Genomic DNA, 17,480 nt, shown 5'->3' on the forward strand with positions numbered 1-17,480 from the left:
CATACCTGCCCTCCCTGCTGACATGGTTTCGCCAGCAATGCTGTCCTTGGACATACCAAAGTCTCATTCACCGTCACGGTCTCCACAAAAAGGCTGCACTAAACTGACTTTGCAGCATTTCCCTGGCCACTTGGGGCTCCTTGTGCTCTTGCACCAACAAGCCAGAGGGGTTATTGCATTGGCCGGGGAGAGGTATCCTGGTGATCCAGAGGAGAGAGAGCCGCTGCCCTACATTGGGGCTGGGGAGAAGTGTGCCGGAGACCCACAGAATTTGGGGGGCGGGGGCATCTCCTGGTACCACTACGTGGGAAGGTAAAATTCAGCGGAAGATGGCAGTGAGTCCTTATGGCCCAGGAAGGGCTCAGCCCCCTTGGGAAAGAAGGCTTGGGTCACCCCATCCTCATGAGCTGGGATGTTGGCCGAGGGCAAAGGGCACGGGGAGGGAAAGGACGGCAGATAAAAGAAACGAAAAGTGCCAATGCGAGCCTCACGTCTAATGTAGAAGTGAGGACTGTAACCCTTAGGCCTGTTTGATTTGTCACTTTACCCATCTTTTCATTTGGATTAGCTAATTTCCTCCTTGCCCCATGTTCCCTCTACTATTTTATTCCAGCTAAATTGGTGGAGGTGAACTTAATAATTTAGCCCACGGATTACAGGCTATCCACACGATTTTACGGATGGAGTAAAGATGCAATTAGCACCATCCAGAGATGGACAGGCTTTGAGTCTCTGCAGCCGTGGAGAGAGAGCATGCGCTCACGTTTTGAAGGACAGTGGCAACACGGCAGGAGGAGACCGTGGCTGCTATCACGCTTGCGGGAAAACTGACATACCGGGTTGACGTATACAAAGCACTTGAGAGAGAGCCTGGAACACAGGAAGCGTGAGCTACTGTGACGTCTTACGAGACGAGTGTTTTTGGTGCCAAGTAGCCATGGGGAAGATCTGTGCTGGATTCTGCAGCTTGACTCCACGTCCTCTATTCCAACCTTCCTCTAGTGAGCCACCTTGCCCTGCACGAGTGTTCTTACAGGTGTCTCTGTACCCTGCTAGAAGAGAAACTGGGGCAGGGATGCCCGACACAGGCAAGGGGCAGCTGGCTGCCACCTGGGCGTGTCCCCTCAGGACTGAAGTCGGCTGCGCAGGAGTTTGGAGTTTTCCCACCACCTGCCACGGGTGGGGGTCCGGGGCCCCTCCCACAGGCACTGACCACACCCCACACTCTGTCCTAGGGAAACGGGGCAGGGGCTAGGGACAGACCTCTCTCTCCTCCCCCTGCCGTGACCTCGGGACCTGGAGGCTCAGCGTTCCTTCCATCCACCCCGCTGTGGGCCGGCCCAGAGACTTCTGGCCCAGAGACTCCTAGCGTGATGCTACATCCTAGTAGTGGGTGGGAGAAGGGGCACTTGGGAGGAAACGCCTTGATCCGGTGGGTGAGAGGGAGGGAGGGAGGGAGGGAAGGACGGGGTCGTGCAGGGAAGAGGGGGTGCAGGGGACTGACCTCAGCCACGGTCCCCTTGGCCCTGAGGAGGCAGCCCAGGAGGTGGAGGGGCACACACAGCATGGAGGAGAGCGCGAAGCCCCAGCCCATGGCCTCGCCCCACCACGGGTACACGTAGGTGTTGTTGTAGACGAGCGGCTTGTAGTACACCATGTTGAAGATAAAGATGCCCTGTGGGTGAGAACCCCCCGCCGCGCGCTCGGCACCCCTCCCCCGGCTCGGGCCTCCCCCGGCCCTTACCATGCAGACCAGCGGGGTGAAGAAGGACCAGCACCATCTCATCCAGGGGCAAGGGCGGTACCCGATCATGCAGGCGACGTCGTCCATGAAGCGGTCGGCTCCTGGGGCGAGCGAGGCGGGAGGGCTGGAGCCGGACGCCCCACCACCCCTGCTCCGGCCCGCACCCCCAGCTCGCCCCGGGGCCCGGACCTACCGTACACCCAGGCGACCACCACGCACTCCCAGAAGGCCTGCCACAGCAGGGTCGTGCCGCTGGCCGAGTAGTAGTCAAACAGCTGGAAGACGTACATCCCGCCCTGGGGACGGAGCCGGGTCAGGGAAGGTGGCAGGCAGCGGGAGGCCTGGGGCGGCCCCCACCCCGCCCCCACTCACATCAGTCACCATGGAGAGGTCGATGACAAAGCAGAGGGCGCAGCAGAGGGCCACGGAGATCTCCCTTTGGAAACGGAAGTAGTAGGAGGCCGGGAGGAGGTCGAGCAGGCCGGTGATGAAGCCTTCCACACCTACAAACTGTGGCTGGGCGCTCAGGCCACGCCCCTGCGGCCACCTGCCAGCCGTCCCCCCTGGCCCCGGGGCCTCCCCCACCCTCCCGGCACCCTCCGTCCTGTCCCCCCCGCCCCCCCCGCAAACCTGGCTGTCCAGGCCGAGCAGCAACAGCATGAAGAAAAACAGGGCAGCCCAGAGGGGGGCCACAGGCATCAGCGTGACGGCCCGGGGGTAGGCGATGAAGGCCAGGCCGGGCCCTGAAGGGGAAGCGGCAGGGTCTCGACACCTGTGTCCCGTGCCCGCGTTCCGTTCCGTCCGGCCTCGTCGCCCGCCGCCCTCCCCTTCTCCCCTTCCCTGAGCTTCCAAACTGAGGCATGACGCCGGGGCGTGCGGTGGCTGGGGGCCTTTCCCCTTGAGTCAAGGTGTTGCCGGGGGGGGGGGGGGCCCGAGCCCGCGAGAGCGGGGTGTCTGGCTCAGGCTCCGGGTCTTGCCGGCCGGCTGCCCTTGTGGTCACCGGTCACCGTTCACCCCGGAAAGCCCCTCCTCTCCCTCTGCAACACTCGGCCGAATGTGAGGGGCTCAGCCCAGGGCCCCGGGGAGGGATGCACGGACGGACGGACGGACGAGAGCTCGAGGCCCCCCGTGGCCCGGCCCGCGAGGCTCCGGCTCGGGGCCGACGGGAACAGCTGTGCCTCGCAGCTGCTCGGCCAGGCCTCCCTCGGCCCCGAGTAACGGGACAAGCGAAGTGAATCTGTCTCTCGTTTCCCAGAATATCTGTGTGCACGTGTGTTCTCAGATGGGGTCTGTTAGGACGGAAGGCCGGGCAGAGGGGTCGGGGTCCTCACCTGATTCCGCCACCTTGGAGATGTGCACGCCCTGCTCTGCGGCCATGAAGCCCAGGATGGAGAAGACCACGAAGCCAGCGAAAAAGCTGGTCCCGCTGTTGATGAAGGCCAGGATGATGGCGTCCCTGGGGGCAGAGGGGCCGCGGGGACTGGTCAGGCCGCCCGCTGCCCGCGGACGCGCGGCGGGGGCGGGGGGCGGCCTGCGGCACCTACTTGTAGCAGTTGTTGTTGAAGCGGTTGTAGCTGCCCAGCGCCGTGAGGGCGCCCAGGCCGATGGCGTAAGAAAAGAAAATCTGGGTCCCGGCATCTATCCACACCTGGAGATAGACCAGGGCGGGGAGGAGGTAAGGGGCCTAGCCAGCCTGGCCCACCCCTCGTCCCGTCCAGCCCACCTCCCCCTCACCTGTGGGGACCCCAGCTTCGACCAGTCAGGCTTGACGTAGTAAATGATGCCATCCAGGGCGCCAGATAGCAACACCCCCCCACACAAACAGCACGATAAGGACCACGCAGGGGAAGGTAGCCGTGAAGTACACAATCTGGGGTGGGAGTGGGGGGGGACGGGGGGGGGGACCTGCTCAGAAGAGGCCCTGTGGCCCCAACTCCCCACTTAGGGGCCCCCAGCCTCAGCAGGGGGACAGGCGGGCCACACTCCCCCCACTGTGGTACGGTCCGCTCCGAGGTCAAGTGGGAGGCCAGCCTGCAGCCCCCCCTTCTACTCCTCAGAGCCTGGGCTCCTCCCGAAGGAAGCGGGGTGCTCAGCTGGCCATCGGCCACCCCCGCAAGGACAGGTCAGCTATAGAGAGGGAGGGCGGAGGCAGGACCTTCCCCGGGTGGGGAGCAGGACATCAGCCTGGAGGCAGGTCCCATGCCTCCTGTGGTTCTCTGCACAGAGGCAGGGTCCTGGGCAGGATGGAGTGGACTGGGCAGGCCAGAGACAGAGGCGACAGCGAGGTGACAGGGAAGACCTCTGCCTCCGTCCCACCCTCAGCAGAGCAGGACAGGTAGGCAAGGGAGGGCCACGGGCCGGGTCCCCCCAGGCTGGCTGCAAAGCAGAGAGTGAGGAAGTAGTGAGTGAGGAAGAGAGGGAAACTGGGGCGGGGATGCCCGACACGGGCAAGTTCAGCTGGCGGTCGCCTGGGCCTGTCCCCTCAGGACGGAAGGCGGCTGGGCTGGAGTTTGGAGGTTGCGGAGGACTACCCAGGCACGCGTGGGAAATCCACCGGGCTGGGTTCAAGGACCTGCCCCTGCCTCAGGCCCTGGCCCGGTCACCTCGCATGGCGGGGTGCCCCTGCCCCCCACCGGCCATGCTGCCCCCACCCCTGCCATCATCACCCACCCCGACCCGCCCGCCTCCAGCTGTAGCTTTCCTGTTGACTTGACCCCCTTGCAGACACAGAAGTAGGCCAGCACCCAGCAGGCCGGCAGACACAGGGTCACCTCCCAGTTGAAGGCCCCTGGCACGTCCAGCACTACCCCCCCCCCCCGAGAGCCGCAAGACTTTGTTCCTGGGGGGGGTCAGCCCGTCAGGGCTGCCGCAGCTGAGGGCACAGCGAGCGGGGAGCTGTCGCCGGGGCGGTGCTCCCCCATGCCGCTGCCCTCGGGTCCAGCTGGGCCCCCCTGGGCCCCCAGGCCCCCGGCCCAAGCCCGCAGCCATTGCGGTGTGGGAGGCGGGAGCCCGGGAGCCCCCGGCCAGAGGCCGGTCGCGCCCTCGGCGGTGTACCCTCCCCCAGGCTGGCAGGCACTAGGGGACTGACGGCGCCCGGGACCGAGAAATGGTGAGGGAGCCAGGCCCGTCCCTTCCAGCTCCCCTAGGGGCCGCGCGGGGCGTGCTCCCTGAGGACAGGCAGGGCCTGGGAGTGGCCCCTGCTCGGCATCCCGCGTCGGCCCCCCCGGCCCCCGGGGACGGGTCCCGGCACACGCAGACCCGAGTCGTACGGGGAGCCCACAGACAGGGACAGGCACGGTGCTGCCCAGAAGCGCCTGAGCGCGGCCCACGCCTCGATGCCCGGGACCCGGGCGGGCGGCGGTCAGGGGGCTGCTCACAAGTGCGCCGGGCTGGCGCCTGCGCAGACACACGCTTGGGGGGAGGGGCGGGCCAGGCCGGAAACAGTCACGTGCCAGTGGCCTCACCAGAATGCTCTCGGGGACGAAGGAGCCCGACAGTGACGTCACGCGTCGAGGGGCGCAGCTTCCGGAACCAGCCTCCATCTCCTCGGGGTCAGCGTCGACCGGATCCAGGCTCTGGGCCAACACAGCGAGGCCGGCTCGGTGGGAACCAGCTCCGAGGCGTCTGTCTGCGCAGGCGCCCTGGCCATCCCCGACAGCCTTGCGCGCCGAGGGGCCGGGCTTCGCGAGGCCTGCCAGGGGTCTCAGCGGTCCGCCGACAGTGGGCGCAGCGTAGCGGTGGGCTCTGAGGAGGCCGGTGCGGCGGCCATGAGGGCCCCGGACGACGAAGCGGCCTCTCCGGCCCCGGACGACGGCGCGGAGGAAGTGGCGGTCACGCAGGCCCCTGACGATGACGGCGCGGACGGCGCGGCGGTCACGAGGGCTCCCGAGGGTGGCGCGGAGGACGCGGGGGCAGGCCCACAGGCCTCCGACGGAGGCACGGACGGCCACGACCCCCAGCTTAGCCCCCGAGGTCCCGGTTGCCAGGGCAACTGCAGCCGCCACGATGGCGAGGGTGGCCCTGGCAGCAAGGGAGCAGTGGTCGAGGGGGCCTGCGCCCCTCCCCTGGCCGAACGGGCCCCGAGGGCCCTGGCCCCCGGTGGAGACGCAGCGCCGGTGGCGGCGGGGACCTCCTCAGGACTGCTGGAGTTGTATCCTTTCCGTGGAGCCTGTCTGGGCAGGGGCCGTGGCGGGGTGGCTGGGGAGCAGGGCGGCAGCCCGGGGACGGGACGGACGGGGGCGGGGGTGGGCAGCCTGGCGGGACAGGGACGGCCGGTGCCCGCGGGCCCCCAGGGTGGGGGAAGCGGCTCAGGGTGGGCAGAGGTGGCGGGAGGGAGCGCGAGTGTCCCGGGGGTAGAAGCGGGCCTCTGAGTGGTCAGGAGGCTTCAGGCCATGGGAACTCCAGGAGCCCGTTGTGCCTTAACCGGGTGCCTCCCAGCAGGCTCACTGTGTCTTTCCGGTCGCCCCTGGAGGCAGAGATGGCCCGCAGGGCCCTGACTACACACGTCCAACGCCACCGAGGGTTGGCTCAGAAGGAGCTTTGCGTGAGGGGCAGCGCCCTGGCCGTGTGAGTCCTCCAACAAGAGTAGGCGCGGGACGGGTGGGCGGTGGCGGCGGGTGCCGTGGTCGCATCTCTGCCTTCCAGTGCCGTCGTGGAGGCCCCGACGCACGCGTTAGGTGGAAGGCGGGGGGTGGGGGGTTGTGTGGGGGAAGGGGCTGGTGCCCTGCACCTCCACAGCAGGTCTCCCCTTTAACCGGATTTCCCTCTTCCCTCACTTCTAGGAGATGGACTACTGAAGACCCCATCTGCTTCCGAGTGTCCGTCAACTCCTTCCTGGACCGGCTTCCCCTGGTGATACGAAACATTCGCGCCTTGGGGTCCCGGCCTCCGCCACGCCTAGGCCCGGGAAAGGGGGCCGAGGCCTAACCTGGTAGCCCTCACTGGGCAAGGCACGGGGCGTTGACACTTGGCGTCCTCGCCACTTTATTATCGGGGGGTCTAACGTTCTGCAGGTCCGGGCCTCGGTGGCTCTTGGCCCACTTCAGTTCCTTCCCTGCGCCCGGAGGGACGGGCGCTTACGTGTTTGTTACTGCACAACATGAAACTGAGCTACTCTTTTGTGTCCGAGTTTCTTCTCAGTTCCTGCGCCTCCACATTTTCTTACCTTTGTTCTGGTGTTGGAAGGGAGGTTCTGGGAATCGTAGTCCAGCAGCCCAAGCTTATCGAAGACGACTCAGGGAGAGGAAAATCAGGTCCTATATTCAGCGGTAAATACTGCTGACGTTTTGGAATACGTTCCTAGTTGTATTTACCCGTTAAATGGATAACAACGTATAACGTATGCATTTTCCAGTTTAGCGTTAACTTTTCTCCGGATCCTTTTTGTTTTGCTTTGTTTTGTTTTGTTTTGTTTTGTTTTGTTTTTGTTTTTCCCCGTTGAACGTACTAGCTTTCCCACTCCCTAAAAACTCTTCAAAAACTGTTATCCAGGAGACACACAAACGTATTATTACATAATGGTGAGCAGTCGGGTCGTTCTCAGCTTTGCCCCTATTATGGGTCGTGTGAGTCAATGGGATTCTTGAACAGAAGTCTTTGCGCGAACAGTTACTTCCTTCAGATCGTTTCCGAGAGGTAGAATTCCCGCGTTCTATAGCTTCTCGGCACACAAGTGCTCTCCAGAAAAGGCGCCCCGCCGCAAGAAGTCTGGTCTCCCCGCATCACCAACCAGTAGGGTGGCTTCCTACCGAAGTAGAAGACTCCTTTTGTACCAGGGAAATAAGCACGGAAACACTAGAATAGGAATTTTGGGGCTTACTGGCCTTGTTTCCGATGAGCAAGGGAGTGGTGCCACAAGTGGCTACAGGTTTGGGGGCGAGGTGGGGGGTGGTTAGCTCCCTCTGAGTAGCTTGTGTCTTGGAACCTCGCTAAACAGGAGTGCTAGCCTCACGAGGGTTCCCTCGGAGTTTCTACATGCATGGTCATGATCTCTGTAAGCAAACACGGTTTTGGTTCCTTCCTTTCCGGCCTTGCCGGGGCTACGGGGGCGGGGGGAGGGAACAGGCCGACACTGGACAGATGGGAAGCAAGAGCAGGAAGGCACATGGCAGAGAACCAAATCCTGGATCCAGCCATGCCTGAAGACAGAACTACCCGCCCCCTGCCCCCGCCACGATCGTTCAGTTACACACACCCAGAAACTCTCCCTTTGGTTAAGCCAACATGAATCCTTTTTTTTCTTTTCTTTCTTTCTTTCTTTCTTTCTTTCCTTCTCTTTCTCTTTTGTTCGAATGGTTTTATTTAGTGTTTGAGAGCAAGACAGAGACAGCGTGAGCGGGGAAGCGGCAGAGAGACAGAGAGGGAGACACAGAATCTGAGGCAGACTGCAGGCTCTGAGCTGTCGGCACAGAGCTCGACGCAGGGCTCAAACCCACGAACTGTGAGATCGTGACCTGAGCCGAAGTCAGACCCTCAACCGACTGAGCCACCCAGGCACCCCCGTCGTGAATCCTTTTTATTGCTTTTCTTTTTGTCTTTCTTCACTTGCAATAGAAAAGTCTTGTCCTTTATTGACTTGCGGAACCGTAGGTTTTCTTGTCACTTCACCTGAGAACGTGGCTCTCCCTTCTTTTAACAGAGAAACTGGGCTCTTTAAGTTTACAAAGGCATTGGCTCCTAGCTGGTAGGCCTTCAAGCCGTATGGTGGTAGAGTCTTCTGTGGGTAAGAGTCCAGAGAGGGAGGGGAGGGACTGCAAGGGGCAGCTGGAGGAAAGGGACAAAGAGAAGGGGCACTGGGACCCACCCTTTCCGGATAGGGCTCCCAAGACTGGCCCGGAATTGTGGGGCCAGATCGTCAAGAGACCGGAACTTAGTGTGAGCCTCCCTCCCTCTCCCAGCAAAGCCCAGAGTTAGGCCACCGCCCTGGCCCCACAGACGGACTGCTGAAGGTGCCGGGCGGCCTTAACACGTCAGCCAGGTCACAAAACAAATCGATTCCAACGCGTCCCCGGGCTCCCCTCCCAGAGACGAGCCAGAGCCCTGCCCCGCGGCCCGCCGCGTCAGATGTGATCCGGCCCGCATCTTCCACGGCCTCCTTCCCTCCCCTCTCCACCTTGCTCACTCGGATCCAGCCACACTGGCCTCCTCCCTTCACTGAAACACACCAGGCCCACGCCTGCCTCAGGACCCTTGCACTGCCTCTTCCCTGCCTGGACCTCTCGTCCCCCGGGGTTCCATCTGGCCCACTCAAATAGCATTCCTGGCCGCTCTCCTTAAGGTTGCGTCCCACGCTCTCCCCACCTGCATTACTTTCACAGGTGTCGGGGGGGGGCGGTAAGAAGCAGGTGCGCCCGTCAGCATGGAGGTGCACCTGCGGCAGTAAAGCGTCGTGGGACACGAAGGAGCTTGGGTGCTGTCGATGACCCTAGGGAGTCTTGAACGGAGCGGGACGGGATGCAGCTTACGTCTTATCAGGTTCCCAGTGCCTGCTGCGCTGGGAAGGGGACGAGGGCAGGCAGGACAGAAGTGGGGAGACTGGCACGCAGGCGAGAGACCCCCAGGCTGCGGCCAGTGGAGGTGGGGAGAAGGGAACGGGTTCCGACTGGATCTTGACGGGAGAGCCACCGGGGTTTGCTGGCACGGATCGGACGTGGCCCTGGACCTCGTCAGATGCGCGGGACCCCTGCAACGGGTCACCCTTCCTCCCATAAAGGGAGCCCAGCTCCTCCAGAGTCCAACAGCCTCCCCACCTGCTTCCCTGCTCGCCGACCACCCACCTGCCACACACTGCCACCGTTTTCCCGACGTTTAATTCAGAAACAAGGCTCCAGGAACAACGACAAAGAAGCTCATGCCAAAACAGAGGGGACAGCTGGGTTTCCGGGACCACGCGCCGGGGCCAGATTCCTCGGAGGGGGAAGAGGGAACAGAGGGGTAAGGCACTGCCGCCTCGGCCACTCGGGGCGGGCGCAGGACAGGGCAGCGGGGGTGAGGGGTCCGGGCTCAGCGGGCACCACGCCGAGGAAGCTGGGCGCTCGGGCCTGGAGAAGGAGACTTTCCAGAGCCCCCAGGCCCACGTGGGGCCCTGGCACGAACCCGCTCATAGCTCCCCAGGTGCTGGGGACAGGGCGCCCGAGAAAGGTACGGTCCGACCCCCGAGAAGTCCGGAGGGGATGCCGGGACCCAGCCGCGGGGAGACCCCTGGGCGCAGCCACAGTCTGGGGATGGCTTCGCCGCATCACCCTGGGCGCCCCCCTCCTCGCCATCAAGTGCTGCTGGTGTCGGGGGCCTCTGCTCGGACCCGGCGGGGCCCGCCACGGCCAGGGGCAGGTGCCAGAGGCGAGGCCGAGGCTGACCGTGCCACCAGGGAGCCAGGACGACCCAAGGACAGAAGGGGCGTGAGGTTGTCCACATCCCAGAGAAGGGGCACGTGGTGACAGACGGACACGGTGAGGTGCAGATAAATTAAATAAATAGGTGGTTGGGGGTATAAACAGGAAGAGGGGGCAGGGGCTGGCACGACCCGGGGGCACGAGGGTAGGAGGGCGGGGATATTGCTGCTGCCAGGGTCAGGACCCTTGGTCCTGTCACCACCGCCCCCACGCAGGGCCCAAAGAAAGGCACTAATGAAGGGGGCCGGGGTGTGCGCAGGGCACGAGAGACCGGTGACCACCCCATCCCCGCCCCCGTGCCACCCGATCCAGGGCTCGGCCCAGAGGTCACCTCAGGCCTGGGACGCCCCCTCCTCACCGATTCCGCCACCCTTAGCTGTTGCCGGACACGAGGCTGATGGTCTGTTGCAGGTTTTGCCCCAACTTAGGCTTCCGACAGGAGGCGTCTCGGTCCAGAGCGGTGAGGACCTGGGGGAGGAGGGTCCCCCCGGAGCCAGGCTGGCGAGGAGGGGCCGCTCCCTCCCTTGCCAAGCCGTCCTCCCCTGCCTGAGCTCTTTTGTCCCTCCTGCGTCCACGCACCCCGCTCTCTGCGGGTCCCCGGCACGTGGGTAGGGCTGCAGCCCCCCACCTCTGCACACGCTGCGACTTGGCCACCCCGAAGCCACCGCCTTCTCTGCTCGGCGGCCACAGTGCGGCCCTTCCCGGGAGAGGTTTGGACCCGCTGTCCCCAAACGCCCCGTCCCCTCCTGGCCCACACCCCATCTCCCCATCCCCTCCTGAACCCCAAACCTGCACCTGATCTCCCCGTCCCCTACTGACCCGAAATCTTGACCCAACCTCCAGGTCCCCTCCTGACCCCCACCCCGCACCCAATTCCCCATCCTCTCCTGATCCGGAATCTGGACCCAACCTCCAGGCCCCCCCCGACCCCACCCCACACCCAATGTCGCCATCCCCTCCGGACCCCCATCTGTACCCCGCACCCAATCACCTTGTCCCATCCTGACCCCCACCCGACACCCGAATTTCCCGGCCCCTCCTGACCCCACCCTGCACCCAACCTCCAGATCCCACCTGACCCCCACCCTGCACCCAATCTCGCCATCCCCTCCTGACTCCCACTGACACCCCGCACCCGATCACCTGGTCCCTTCCTTACCCCCACCCGACACCCGAATTTCCCGGTCTGTCCTGACCCCACCCCGCACCCAAGCCCCATCCCCTCCTGAACCCCAACCCCACACCTGATCTCCCCATCTGCTACTGACCTGGAATCTGCACCCAACCTCTGCGTCCCCTCCTGACCCCCACTCTTGCCAAGCCCCCGATCACTTCGTTCTCTCTTGTCCCCCACCGCCACCCTGCACCTGATTTCCCCGTCCCCTCCTGACTCTTACCCTGAACCCGATCTCCCTCTCACCCCCTGACTCCCCCGCCACACCCCACCTCCCCATCCAATCCTGATCCCCACCCCTACCTGACACCCGATCTCCATGACTCCTCCTCACACCCACCCTTCCACCCACCTTGCTGGACACTCGTGACTCCCACTCCACACCTGATATTCCTGTGTCCTCCTGACCCCCACCCTACCCCACATCCAACCTCTGCCATCCTCTTGACCCCCACTGCCCACTCAACCTCCACGCCCCACCTGGCCCCCACCCCACACCAAACCTCATCTTCCCCTGCTGACCCCAACCGCCACCCCGCACCCGATCACCTCGTCCACTCCTGACCCCAACCCCATACCGCACCCGATGTCCCCATCCCTTCCTGACAACCACCCCACACCAGACCTCCTTGTCTTCTCCTGACTCCCACCCAACCGAAACCCGAATTTCCCGGCCCCTTCTGACACCACCCCACACCCAACCTCCCATCCCCTCCTGACCCCCACCCTGCACCCCAATTCCCCATTGACTCCTGACCCAGAATCTGCACCCATCATCCACTTCCCCTCCTGACCCCTTTTCCTACCAAGCACCCGATCACTTTGTCCCCTCGTGTCCCCACCGCCAACCTGCACCCGACTTCCCCATCCCCTCCTGACACCCACCCCGCACCAGACCTCCTTGCCCTCCCTTGAGCCTTTTGATCCCTTCCTCTATACTAAAACGAGGTAGGTCCAGCATTTCTAATCTGTTCATGGTGAGCCGCCTTTAGGTCCATGTTGCAGCCAAACAAACAAACCTTTAGAGACCTTTCTAATTCCTGGAGATGCAATATTAAATGAAGGATGCCTGCTTAGCGAGCCCACGTCAATAAATTTGGCCCGATCCAACTTTATGTCCCTTCCACCGTTGTCCCACACCCTCAGTATCTATTCCCACACATGCTCCCCAGATTTCTGTCTGTATAAATTAGAAAAGTCAAGTCATTCTTTTGGAGTGGAACATACCTCCTCATGTGTCACACTTTGTAACTTGCCTGTAGGGGCCTGCTGGGACTTGAGTCTACTTATAGGTCTAGAAGCAAAAAGGGGTGGTGGGGGTAGGTCCTGAAGAGAATCAGCATTATCTTGCACGGCAACTGCCTCGGGGAGGCCGTTATGGTTTCCTTGGGCAATGTGTGGCTAATCCCCTCAGAGGCGGGTGGAGAGGCCCATACCACTGTGAGCTAGGAGGCTGCTGCCACTGGGGGTAAATAGGCCACTTCTACTGGGGGTGGGGAGGCCATTTCCACTGGTAAAGAAGACTCATCAGAATTTAGGGGCCCAATGGGGCACCTGGGTGGCTCAGTTGGTTAAGCGTCCGACTTCGGCTCAGGTCATGATCTCGCAGTCCGTGGGTTTGAGCCCCTCATCAGGCTCCGTGCTGACACCTCAGGGCCTGGAGCCTGCTTCGGATTCTGTCTCCCTCTCTCTCTGCCCCTCCCCCGCTCACACTCTGTCATTCTCTCCCAAAATTAAATAAATAAATAAATAATAAATAAATAAATAAACATTTTATTTTATTTTTTTTATTCAACGTTTATTTTATTTTTGGGACAGAGAGAGACAGAGCATGAACGGGGGAGGGGCAGAGAGAGAGGGAGACACAGAATCGGAAACAGGCTCCAGGCTCTGAGCCATCGGCCCAGAGCCTGACGCGGGGCTCGAACTCACGGACCGCGAGATCGTGACCTGGCTGAAGTCGGACGCTTAACCGACTGTGCCACCCAGGCGCCCCGAAATAAACTTTTTAAAAAAAGAATTTAGGGGCTCAATGCCCCCAGCCTCAGCAGTGTCTTCCCACATGTAGTCTCCGTCTCAACTTAGAGGATCCCATTGTTTCCCAATCAATGGCCTCAGTTTCACAGCGGGCACACTTCAAGTCTGGGAGTTCAACTTGCATTATAGTTCAGTTAGTTGCACTTAGGTTCTGCATTTGAATTTTCAGCAGTTTTGGCTCTGTGGCTAAAGAACGGTAGGATTTCTTAAAGGGCACACATAGAAGCCCCTAGGCCGGTGATGTGGTGTTTGAGCTGGGAATTCAAATCTCTGAGCTCATCCTTCCATTTAACCACGTTCCCAAACCACATTAGGAGCTACCAACCAATGTCATTATATTTATTAGTTTTCCAAAGAGGTTCAAAAGTATCATAGAAGAGTCACCCAGCTCCTTGTTTCTTATAAGTAGTTGATTAGGAGTAGCCAGTGCATATATTTTGCATATCTCTATCAGCTTACGTCACAGGCTACCAGTGTTCTCTTTGCTACCAGAAACAGTCACGAGCATCTTTAAATCTAATCAGATTGGAGCCAATTCCAGAAACCTCAGAACCAATTCCGAGAACCCATCCTTAAAATTCTGTTCCTCTAGAACCACTCCTGGTACCAAATCTGTATTAGTCAGGGTATTCCAGAGAAGCCAAACCAACAGATAATTCATTCATTCAGATTAGATGATAGATAGATAGATAGATAGATAGATAGGATAGATGAGAATGGAAGCTGAGTGGTCCCATGACCTGCTGCCTGCAAGCTGAGCGGGAGACCCGGCAAAGCTGATGGTGTAATTCAGCCTGAGTCTGAAGGTCTGAGAACCAAGGGAGCTGGTAACAGTGTAAATGCCAGTCCCAGGGGGCAGGACAAGGTGAGATGTGATGTCACAGCTCAACAGTGAGGCAGAGGAAAGGCCTGGGGGAGAGACCAAATTCCTCCTTCATTCCTCCACTTTTTGTTTCATTCAGGCTCTCAATGGATTGGACGATGCCTGCTCAACATTGGGGGTCTACTTTACTGAGTCCACAGATTCAAACGCTCATCCCATCCGGAAGTATCCTTGCAGACACACCCAGAAATAACGTTCTGTCAGGGTACCCTATGCCCAGGCAAGCTGATACATAGAATTAGCCATCGAACCCAGTGAATGAGCCGCTTTTAGGAGCGTGACCTCAGCATGCACATAGTCACCACTCTTTGACACAGGTGACTGCCCAGTGGGACTGTGTATTGCACAGAGTATCTGCCTTTCTCTCTATAGAATGGGGGCCAAAAACGTTAGTGACAAAGAAACCATCGATAACCGACTATGTCAAAATTTAAAAGTTTTGTTCTGCAAACAGTACCAATCAAGAAAGTGAGAAGACAACCCATAAAATGGGCGAATGTATTTTAATTTAAAATCATGTGTTTGAGGGGCGCCTGGGTGGCGCAGTCGGTTAAGCGTCCGACTTCGGCCAGGTCACGATCTCGCGGTCCGTGAGTTCGAGCCCCACGTCGGGCTCTGGGCTGATGGCTCGGAGCCTGGAGCCTGTTTCCGATTCTGTGTCTCCCTCTCTCTCTGCCCCTCCCCCGTTCATGCTCTGTCTCTCTCTGTCCCAAAAATAAATAAACGTTGAAAAAACAAATTGAAAAAAAAAAAAATCATGTGTTTGATAAGGGACTTCTATCCAGAACATATCAATAGCTCTTGCAAGCGAGGAATGCCGTTATTCTCAGAAACGGGAAAGTTTGAGAGTGGCAGACACTTTGTGAAACGATCCAACTTCCCTCAGCTTGCCACCCTCCACCCGCCATGTGTCGATGGGGCAATTGAGACGCACCGAGGGACCACAGGGATACCGGCAGATTCTTTCCCTCAGTGCACACTTCTCCAAGTCCTAACCATGGTGGCCAGCGTCCCCACAAAGCTAAGGCAGCCACGTCTTGACCGCATTACCCGCGCCACATTTGCCCCTTTTTCTGTCCCCCTTTGTCTGTCCCCCTCCACCTTCCGCCACCCCCACGCTCCTACTCTAACCCTCCGTCCAGAATAGGAGGGGCCTGTTTGCACAGGCGCGCAAGGGAGACTGAGTTGCGTCGCGTACTGGGGGCGGGGCTTCGTCAGGGAGCCCTGTCTCTCCAGCGCTGCCGACGGGGTCTCCCTGGCGGCCCGTGGGCAGCCGGGCCAGCTTGGCGGGAACCAATCACATGCCAGAAACCTCACCAGAGGTCTGTCTGCGCAGGCGCCCTGGGCATCCCCAGCAGCCTTGCGCATGGAGGGGCGGAGCTTCGTGAAGCAGTCCCAGCGCCTCAGCGGTCGGCGGGGCGTGCGGTTTGGCGGCGGCCTCTGAGCGGGCGGGTGTGGGGGCCATGCAGGCCCCGGGCGACGGTGCGGACGGCGCGGACGGCGCGCAGATCCTGGACGACGGCACCGGTGGTGCGACGGGTAGTGCTGGCTCGTCCAGTGGCCCCGGAAATCCCGGAGGCCGGGACGGCACCGCGACGTCGGGCACCGTGGCTGGGGAAGCTCCCCAGGTCGAGGGGGCATCGCCCGCCCCAAGGCAGGGGGGAGAGGCTTCGGCCTCGGCCTCGGCCTCCGGGGAAGCCTCAGAAAAGCAAGTTTTGGAATTGTATCCTTTCCAAGGAGCTCCCGAGGTCGGGGGGGGGGGGGGCAGTGGGGAATGGCCGGGAGGGGAGGCAGGTGGGGGCCCCGGTGGATGGGCGGGAGAGGTTTTGGGGACTTGCGGGGGCACAGAAGGGAAGTGGGGGGGGGGGGCCGAGGGAGGCTGGAGGAAGCAGCTGGGGGTGCCGTGATGCACGTTTCCTGAAGGGGCGGCCGAGGTGGTCTTGGGTGGCCCTAAGGGCGGTCTGGGGGAAGGCGGGCCTCCGATGGGCAAGGAAGCCTCCTCCATGAGGTCCACCCAGATATGCCTTAACCGAATGTCCACCAGTGCCTTCACGGTGCCTTTCCTGTGTTACGTGGATGCGGAGCTGACCTACCAGTACCTGACCTCGAGTGCCGAATGCTACCACGAAGCGGTTCACACGGAGCTCACAGTGATTGGCAGTGACTTGTTTATGTAAGTTCTAGAAGGGGCTGGCGGGAGGCCGTGGGGAGCTGAGGTAACCTCTGCCCGACGGACACTTCGGTTGGAGATGTGCAGACACCAAGGGCTTGGTCTAAGGAGGCACATGGGGCCCCGGGTCTGTGGCAGCCTCAGGGGTTGCTCTAAGGGAGACACGGAGGAGTAACCTTGAGGGGGGAGATTGGAGTGAGGAGGGCCAGGAGTTCTCAAATCTAAAGTGATTTCCTTTTCCCCTTACTTTTAGCCGACTAACTGCTGAAGACCCTGTCCTCCTGCAGATTTCCACCGCCTCCTTGCTCAACCAGCTTTCCATGGTGGTGCAGACCATGCAGCACTTGGTGCCCGCGATTTTTTCTAGGCCTCGGCCTGGAAAAGGGGGCTGAGTCCATGACAGTATCCAGTGGAAGGCCATGTGCCCTTCCCCAGGGGCGTGACCTTTGCAGTAGTTGCCACTTTATTTCTGGGGCTTGGTTATTTGCCTGTACTGGCCCTTGGGTGCTCTGTGCCCACTTGTTTTGGTTGCTGCTTAAAGAATACAGATAATAAAACCGAGTTAATGTTCCGTATCTGAGTTTCTTTTCAGCACCCAGATTTTCTTCCGTGTGTCCTCAGGTTGGAGGGGAGGTTCTGGTTCTAGTACTCTAGTACAAGGCGATCGAATACAATTGACGAAATGAAAGGAAATTAAGATTGCTTGGGTCCTGTCATTCAACATTGACTACTGTCAGGATTTCAGAATACTCTCGTAGCTTTAGGGTTGTAGGAATACGTTAAATGTATAACAATCATAGCAAGGAGTAAGCTTTTTCAAGTTTAGCATCAGTTTTTAATTCCTGAAACATTTTTGGGCTTTCCCTCTGTCTAAAACTTCTTCAAAAATATCTTATTGCATGGATACGTACAAGATGTATTATGATGCATTTGTTCAGCACTTTAGTTCTTCGCAACTTTTTTCCTATTACACATAATGTTTCGGTGGGATTCTTGTGTATAAGTCTCTGCGTGAATGGCTGTTTTCTTAAGATGGATTCCAAGAGGCAGATCTAGCATACAGAGTGGCTCTCGAGAAAATG

At 60.4% G+C, this 17,480-nt stretch overlaps 3 protein-coding genes across 4 annotated transcripts; 2 read left to right on the forward strand and 1 right to left on the reverse strand.

The window, feature by feature from the left end:
- Positions 1-228: 228 nt before the first annotated feature.
- On the reverse strand, positions 229-5,286 carry LOC125159394 (sodium- and chloride-dependent creatine transporter 1-like). The gene is given in 11 exon segments (XM_047847734.1): positions 229-300; positions 1,478-1,675; positions 1,745-1,845; positions 1,938-2,040; positions 2,117-2,254; positions 2,375-2,487; positions 3,076-3,200; positions 3,289-3,392; positions 3,479-3,559; positions 3,561-3,614; positions 5,209-5,286. Coding segments are annotated over 11 exon segments (1,167 nt in total).
- On the forward strand, positions 5,207-6,732 carry LOC125159288 (EKC/KEOPS complex subunit LAGE3-like). Of its 2 annotated transcripts, none has more exons than XM_047847456.1 (3): positions 5,207-5,894; positions 6,182-6,310; positions 6,526-6,732. In XM_047847456.1, the coding sequence occupies exons 1-3, from the start codon at positions 5,512-5,514 to the stop codon at positions 6,668-6,670; spliced, it is 657 nt and encodes a 218-aa protein (XP_047703412.1). In that variant the 5' UTR covers positions 5,207-5,511; the 3' UTR covers positions 6,671-6,732. The 2 variants fall into 2 exon arrangements, with proteins under 2 accessions (XP_047703412.1, XP_047703413.1); XM_047847457.1 differs by having other exon boundaries at positions 6,185-6,310.
- Positions 6,733-15,583: 8,851 nt separating this feature from the next.
- On the forward strand, positions 15,584-16,969 carry LOC125159291 (cancer/testis antigen 1-like). The gene is made up of 3 exons (XM_047847461.1): positions 15,584-15,951; positions 16,273-16,401; positions 16,652-16,969. The coding sequence occupies exons 1-3, from the start codon at positions 15,692-15,694 to the stop codon at positions 16,788-16,790; spliced, it is 528 nt and encodes a 175-aa protein (XP_047703417.1). The 5' UTR covers positions 15,584-15,691; the 3' UTR covers positions 16,791-16,969.
- Positions 16,970-17,480: the final 511 nt, after the last annotated feature.

Source organism: Prionailurus viverrinus, unplaced genomic scaffold (genome assembly GCF_022837055.1).
Source record: "Prionailurus viverrinus isolate Anna unplaced genomic scaffold, UM_Priviv_1.0 scaffold_49, whole genome shotgun sequence".
Classification (NCBI taxonomy): Eukaryota; Metazoa; Chordata; class Mammalia; order Carnivora; family Felidae; genus Prionailurus; species Prionailurus viverrinus.

What these genes read in the sequence shown, in the direction of transcription:
- LOC125159291 (XM_047847461.1), top strand. Translation starts at nt 15,692, where the DNA reads ATGCAGGCCCCGGGCGACGGTGCGGACGGCGCGGACGGCGCGCAGATC. An exon ending in GAAAAGCAAGTTTTGGAATT is followed by an intron (nt 15,952 to 16,272) that starts GTATCCTTTCCA and finishes AATGTCCACCAG; the next exon opens with TGCCTTCACGGTGCCTTTCC. An exon ending in ATTGGCAGTGACTTGTTTAT is followed by an intron (nt 16,402 to 16,651) that starts GTAAGTTCTAGA and finishes CCTTACTTTTAG; the next exon opens with CCGACTAACTGCTGAAGACC.
- LOC125159288 (XM_047847456.1), top strand. Translation starts at nt 5,512, where the DNA reads ATGAGGGCCCCGGACGACGAAGCGGCCTCTCCGGCCCCGGACGACGGC. An exon ending in TCCTCAGGACTGCTGGAGTT is followed by an intron (nt 5,895 to 6,181) that starts GTATCCTTTCCG and finishes GGTGCCTCCCAG; the next exon opens with CAGGCTCACTGTGTCTTTCC. An exon ending in AGGGGCAGCGCCCTGGCCGT is followed by an intron (nt 6,311 to 6,525) that starts GTGAGTCCTCCA and finishes CCTCACTTCTAG; the next exon opens with GAGATGGACTACTGAAGACC.